At 41.2% G+C, this 7396-nt stretch overlaps 1 protein-coding gene across 6 annotated transcripts in view; it reads left to right on the forward strand.

Annotated features, from left to right (window-relative positions):
- The window catches only part of KLF3 (Kruppel like factor 3), a 29986-nt gene extending 25041 nt beyond the window's left edge, over window positions 1-4945 (forward strand). For 5 of the 6 annotated variants that reach the window (XM_032109541.1, XM_032109543.1, XM_032109544.1 and 2 more), the window contains one exon: window positions 948-1404. In XM_032109541.1, the coding sequence (XP_031965432.1) occupies window positions 948-1129 (182 nt within the window). In that variant the 3' untranslated portion in view covers window positions 1130-1404. Of the gene's footprint in view, window positions 1-947 lie in introns of all 6 variants that reach the window. The other variant, XM_032109540.1, reaches the window with a different exon arrangement.
- The last annotated feature ends 2451 nt before the right edge of the window (window positions 4946-7396 follow it).

The raw sequence follows: 7396 nt of genomic DNA on the forward strand, positions 1-7396 counted from the left end.
CCAGAATAGGTTCACAGTGCTGGCGTGTTTTACATTCACTGGCTCTTCACTCATTTTGTGTCCAGTTGCTTGCAGTTTACTCAATCCACACACCCTGTAAACACCAAATCAGTTTAAATTGCACTGGCTCACCTATGACATCGCTGTTAAATTTGACAGTGATTTCCATGGGAGTAGCCCATTTGCAGAAGTCTGGACTGTATGCCAAATGCAAACGCATCTGCTCTTAGGAGATGCTAACCACTGGTGCAATGGTGCTTTTTTTCTTAATGAGTGTTCCAGTAAACATATCCCCATCTCTGTTCTCCACAGAAATGTTTCTCTTGGCATGCTGAATGAATATATACACATCCAAGGTTTTTACAAAGATAGGAGACACATTTAGGAGCCCAGTTCACGTCTGTTGTGCATCAAGCCAGCCAATTACCTGTTGGGCAATACAGTGGCGTTAAAGGAGGAGGATGATTTATGATGGAGAGAGAGTTTAAGTTGAGGTACTTGTGACAGTGATGCCAGACATTTACACTACATTAGATCTCAGAAATCACAAGATTTCTCCCTGTCATGCTGTACAGTCCTTTCCCCCAGAAATCTAGAATATGAGATCCCTGTTTTGAAAATACTTGAATAAATGCTTAAACCTTCATGCTTCTGCACGTCATGAGACAAAACAAGTGCTAATATGGCAGGGAGAGGAACAGAGAGGCAATAAAAAATAAGTTGTGTCAGGAAACAATTTTTTGGTCAGTTAACTTTGACTACACAGTTTCTAGTGCAGAGTACTCTGCAGCCTTGTGCTGTTTGGAGGCTTTTTGAGTAAGCATTGAACTACTTGCTGAAATTTGGCAAGGCAATAAAATAAATCTGTCAGATTTATGTGTGAACTGATGTGATCAGAACTGATGTGTTCGTGTCTTAAATCCCCACTTCTGTGTTTCCTTTTCCAGGAGAAAAACCATACAAATGCACTTGGGAGGGATGCACGTGGAAGTTTGCTCGCTCCGATGAACTAACGCGGCATTTCCGCAAGCACACAGGAATCAAACCCTTCCAGTGCCCAGACTGTGACCGTAGCTTTTCACGTTCAGACCATCTTGCTCTTCACAGGAAACGCCACATGCTAGTCTGAATGTCTTCTGTCCCTGACTCCTGTCACACTTCTTTTGTTTTTTACACATGCCTTTTAATTTGGATTCAGCTGGTCTGGATCTCTGAGTTTATACCATTAAAAGCTTACATATGGTCAGTAACAGATGTTATCTAACCCTTCTATGTCCTTGCCACGGGTCAGACCTAAAGAATGTGAACACTTCTTTTTTTTCTCCTGGGGATGCTAAGCAAACCCTTTCTGCATTCAGTATGTTTATTGTATTTCATTTGTCAATAAGGGAATTTGTAAACTAACAGCTTTTGTTGGTTTCTTCGTATAATCAACCCAGCATATACTGATAAAATAGTAAATGTTATTGAATATCCAAAATGCTAGTCCTTGCCAGAGACTATTATTTATGTGCCCTGTAAGGGATACACTCTCATTTTATGCTCAACAATGCAATGAATGGACTCTCCCAGCTCTGTTGATTTCTGCAGTGTGGTTAATACAGCAGTTTTAGAAATACACCTGATTTAGAAATCCTCTCTGCTCAAACAGTGAGTAATGCTGAGGAAATAAATCTAAACAGTTTAATTACTTTACAGAAAGATTGAGTCATAGTATCATTTACCCCAGTCAAGAAGAAAAATGGGCAGGAATTGGTCCGTACATAATACTGTGCATCTAAACCAATGTCATCTGTCATCTGAATTACAGTGTAGTATATATCCTTGTTTTTATTGCATAATGCCCCACTGGATTTGTGAAAGGAAGACTTTGTGTGACTCTGTATGTCTGGTTTCAGTGCAAGTGTATGGATGGAAGACACACAGCTGAGTCAGGGTTTACCATCAGGAGCAAGTTTTTCACCCAGACGGTGGCTGGGCACTGGAACAGGCTTCCCAGGGATGTGGTCACAGCACCAAGCCTGCCTGAGTTAAGCGTCTGGACAATTCTCTCAGGAATATGGTGTGACTTTTGGGGTGTCCTGTGCAGGACCAGGAGTTGGACTCTATGATCCCAATGGCTCCCTTCCAATTCAGTTTATTCTGTGATCCTATGGTACTCTCCTGTGATTTGGCATTAAATGATACTCATGGAAACCTACTGCACCTCATTTCGGGGATATAGACTATCCCCCTGCAATCATGCCCCTGCATTTCTTCTAAATATTTTTTTTTCTCTTTGCTGTACTTCAGAAAATAGCAGAAAATAGCAATCATTAAGTCAAAAAAGCTCCGAACTGGATTGTTGTGAGTACTACTTTAATACACTACAGTATTTAAAAGTATTGATCCAGAGTATTTTTATGAGAAGATGGCAGCAGATATGAAGTACTTCTGATGATAAATTGAGTCATATCTGTTTCGGATAAAAACATACACCAAATCATCTAGTTCCTAACTGATTTGTGACTCTGGTAGTCTCTCGATGGTAGGTACAGCTGCTTCCCTGTGGATGTGTCTATTGCATTAAAACCATGTCTGTTAGCAAACAGAACTCCATAGGTAAAATAAATTGAATTCAAGCAACCTGCTGTTGACCCTAGAAATGTTCCTGTTTGGGAGCCCTCTGAAAGGAAGGTTTCTGTCTGTATTAGCTGGCAGACTTTATGGCCATGGAAGGAAACAGGATGTATTTCTCTACACTCACAAGTGCGTTTTCCTTCTTTGCCCTATGTAAGGTAAACACCATTCCCTGCAAGTTAAACATACTGAAGTCAGCTTTTCCTTTCTTTTGGAAAAACCCAGTGAACAATGGAGGTGTGAGGGGAGGAAGAGTTTCATAGAACTCTGCAGGAGGCAGGTGGAGTGTTCATCAGCAGGTGGGTATATTTGAGCTTGTGGAGCAGGTAGGCTGTGCTTCTATATCCAGTGGAGTCCAATGCCAAACAATCTTGGAGATGCAAGAGTGTGAGTGCAAAGAGCCTTTTTTTTTGTGATAGGACTTTACCAGCTGTTCTGCTGACATCCATATGCCCGTGGAATTAGAGGAGAGGTCTGTACTTCCTGTAGAAAAATGCTCTGACAGCAATTGCTCTGTTCCAACTCCATACATCCTCACCACCTCGGTAGGGCTACATCTGATGTCTTGTAACTCTCCCTCATCTGCTCACCTGTGGCGCTGACACACTTGGCACATGAATCAGTCTTTTTTCTTTCTTGGTAGGCCAGATTGTTAGTGACATTGAGGAACTTATAGGAAAGAGACTGATACTAATGAGCAACTGTTCCAGAATGGAGATTTTTGTTGGATATTTTTATTGTCCATGGTAGCAGAATTGGCTCTAGGTTTTAATGGCAATTTTGGAAATCCAGGCATATCACTGGCTGAGAGGCTGTGTGGAGGGAACCCTGTGGCATCAGTCACAAGTCTACAGACGTTTACTATTCTGGGAGGAAAACAATTCTCTGTTCCATTGTAGAGGGGAAAAACCAGATACTATAAAAATAAGCACCTTAATAGCAACTGGTCCCATTTTTACCTTAAAAAAATGCAAATTTTTAAAATTCAGGATGTTTAAGGAACATTTCTTTCTAATGCTCTGTTTCTCTTTTGAGGCTTACATAAAATGTTTTCATTAACACGTTCTTTTTAATTTTTTTTTTAAATCTACCCTAAAAGCAGAACTTTTAGAACTAAGAATTACTTCAGATATTTAATCTAGGTTATTTGCCATGTTAATTCATTAGCTTGTGTACCTTTTTCCTGAAAATATTTATGCTAATGGTGGGGACAAATACAGTGGAGATCGAGGAGAACTTTAAAATTTCTTTATCCAAGTGTCTTGTGAATTAGGACAACAAAAATTTAAATATTAAATATAAGTATTTGAGATTATTTCATGGTAATGCCTTCCTTACAGGATTTTTCACTTGTGCGATGTCTAAAAGGTCACAAACAAATACACTTTCAGCTGAATGTGAATTTACATCTTAACCGGCTCATTGGTTCATTTTAGCAATTTTATTTGAGGGATACCTTGTAATTTTGAAATATGCACGATTAAATACTTTCCAAAGCCAGTCATTCCATCTATGTCCTAAAGAAAAGCCAGTCTAGATAGAAAATCCTAATCGTGGAGAATGAGTATATTTAAAAACCCTCACCTTTCTCTCTAACAGTATTGCACTGTGCAGTGTATAACAGGTAATACTGTTTTACTAAAATGTGCTCGTTCAAGCCATTTGATTATAATAAATCACTAGTTTCTAATACAGTTGCAAGAAACTAAGCAGGTATTAATGTGTGGAGTTTCTTTAAATACACACGCAGCATTCTGCAGTGATACTTCTAATGCCACATCTTGTTCAAGTATGTTGTTGTCTCTGCCAAGGTTAGCAATATATAGTTGAATACAAATCCTTTCTAAAAAAATTTACAAAGCATTTTACATTTCTTAAGAGGGCTACACCAGTTTTCATTATATTTTACAGATATTAGCACTTCATGTACTTTAGAGGGCCAAAATAATCTTTTTGCTTAGCATCTCTCACCTGAACATATAGCAAGGATGTTTTATTTACTTTAATACTTCTATAAACTATGCAGAATTTTTTTAATAAAATGTAATATATTTTATAAGCTAATAAGACAGAATGGCTAATTAAAGATTTCTAGCGTGCATTACTATAACTTGCAAATATGGAGACATTTTGGTAATCTTTTCTTACTAAAGATGTGAATGTTTAATGTACTTCACTGTTTCTACTTTGGTAGTCCAATGGGAATTCAGTAATGACATTTTGTCATGTCAAACTGTGAACATAAATTTGTACTGTACAGTCCTCATACTATATTTAGTATACAGTGCATATGTATTATACTTGTTAATAAACCCCTCAGAATGTTGGTGGTGGTGATGTTGTCACGCGCTGGGTGACAAAGAGCAGTGACGCAGCGTGTGAGGGTCGGAGGCAGGCCTGGAGGAGACCCCCGCGGCTCGGGGCAGGGTCTGGGTGGCCCTTCTGCCCGCCGTGCCCCCTCCCGTGTGTGCCTGCCCTACACGGGGCCGAGGGCGGGAGTTCGTGTTGGGAGGGCTGTGTCCAGCAGCACACTGACTGGCAAGCTCACAAAAGTGTTTTACTCACTTCTAATTGGGGCATTCTAATTAGGGCGTTCTAATGCTAGCCCATTGGCAGGTGTGGAGTACCAAACGTGCGAGTTTGCCCTTCTTACCACTCGCAGGGTACCTGAGTGGGCCTGCTGCCGTAGCCATGCTCTGCACCACAGCCTTTCCCAGAGCGGGGTGCCAGAGTCAGCCCCTGAGCGCTGCGCACCTCCCGACGCACCTGCAGGCTGCGCTGAGAGATGATGATCGTGATGATGGGTAGAGGTGACGAAGAATGGGGTTGTAGTTCTTCACACCTTTTCCGATGCCTAAGAAGAGGGAGCCCGTCTGAATTCACTGTGCTTGTCTAACACTTCCTCTTTCTGCTGAAGTATTTGCATCAAGATCTTGGTCTCCCGCTGCCTGGCATCCTGCAGATCAGCCTGGTGAGCACCTGTGCTATGCCGTGGTGACATACAGAAAGGAAAGCAGGTACAGCAGAAATGAGGCATAAAAATGAAACCCTACAAACAGCAATCAGAATATGAGAAAAAGACTGGCTTGTATTTCTTGGCCTCCTGCTTGAAAATAAGGACTGCGCTTTGCAAAGCCAGAGACAGCTTCTATCCATCCTGTTGATTTCTAAGGTTCAGGCAGGAGGGACCAATGGCACGGGGGAAAGTCACGGCCACCGACCCAGCGTGGCAGCTGTCACGGGGAAGGGCTCGTCCTGACCTGTCCTCTCGAGCCCGCACACCTGCAAGAGGCTACTCCAGTTGCTGGGCTGATACGATTTCTCTCTGTTTTCCTATGAGTCAAAAAGCATAGCGTACGTTCATTGCGCACGTTCCTTGCGCAATCATTTTCAGGAAGCAGTGATAATTTCATCGGCCACTGGGTGTCCCCCTTAGTCTGAGAAAAAGGCAAACTTTAGGCTTATGAGATATAATTTAAGGTAACATTTATTTTCTTGTACTTGGGAAATTAAGATGTTCCCTCTGTCTTATCTGCTATCACCGAGTTCGATCCTGTCATACACAGAAATCTGCTCAAGGATTCAAAACTGATCTCTGTGTCTTTACTGCAATTTTTAGCCATAAAAACATTTTAAATGTATCCATTACAGTTAAAACTCTGGCCTGGCTGAACACTAACTAAGCCAATATACAATGTTGCTTGAAGAGAAATACCATCAAGTGCTAACTTAATAAAGAAAACCAACCAACACATAAAACCACGACAAAAGGAGTCTGCTTTATCAAAGGAACTCAGAAATGTATTTTAAGAAGCTGTAGTGTATGGTATGGTATGGTGTGGTATGGCATGGCATGGCATGGCATGGCATGGCATGGCATGGCATGGCATGGCATGGTATGTAAACAACTGAAATACTTGGCATGTGCATGAAAGATCTGTGAGGTGGGAAGGATAAAGGCTTAACAGCATTAATATTCCAAAACAATATACATGGCAGACTTGAGAAACTATTTCTTTCACACCCACCTACAACTTACATTTCAAAACACTCTTAAAGGTGAGGGACTCCTCCACAGCCCAGTCTGTGCATTATTTAGGACATAACCCCCAGTTTGCTGATGCATTAAATTTACAGAGACCGAAAAGGCTGAATTAAGAAATTTTACTTCCTCTTTTCTTGTCTAGTGAACAGAACAGACTACGTGCCCTTTAACCCATTAGCACTAAGTGTGACTGCTAATCATGTCCTTAGACTGTAATGCTTGGGAGGGGGAGACGTCTTTCAGAAAGAAGGGGCTCATGTGTTCTTGGCAGCATTCTCCACTTTAAAGTGTCAAGAAGTCCTGGAGAGGTAAAATCATAAAATCATAGAATCATAAAATGGCTTGGGTTGGAAGGGACTTTTAAAGGTCATCTAGTCCAACTCCCCGGCAATGAGCAGGGACATCTTCAACTAGATCATATCGCTCAGAGCCCTGCCCAACCTGACCTTGAATGTTTCCAGGGATGGGACATCCACAACTTCTTTGAGTAATCTCTTCCAGTGTTTCACCACCCTCATTATAAAAAAATTATTGCTTATATCCAACCTAAATCAGCCCTCTTTTAGTTTATAACAATTACCCCTTGTCTCATCACAACAGACCCTGCTAAAAAGTCTGTCCTCATCTTTCTTACAAGTCCTATTTAAATGGTGAAAGGCCTCAACAAGATCTCCACGGAACTTTCTCTTCTCCAGGCTGAACAGCCCCAGCTCTCTTAGCCTTTCCTCATAG

The sequence above is a fragment of the Corvus moneduloides genome, chromosome 5 (genome assembly GCF_009650955.1).
Source record: "Corvus moneduloides isolate bCorMon1 chromosome 5, bCorMon1.pri, whole genome shotgun sequence".
Taxonomy (NCBI): Eukaryota; Metazoa; Chordata; class Aves; order Passeriformes; family Corvidae; genus Corvus; species Corvus moneduloides.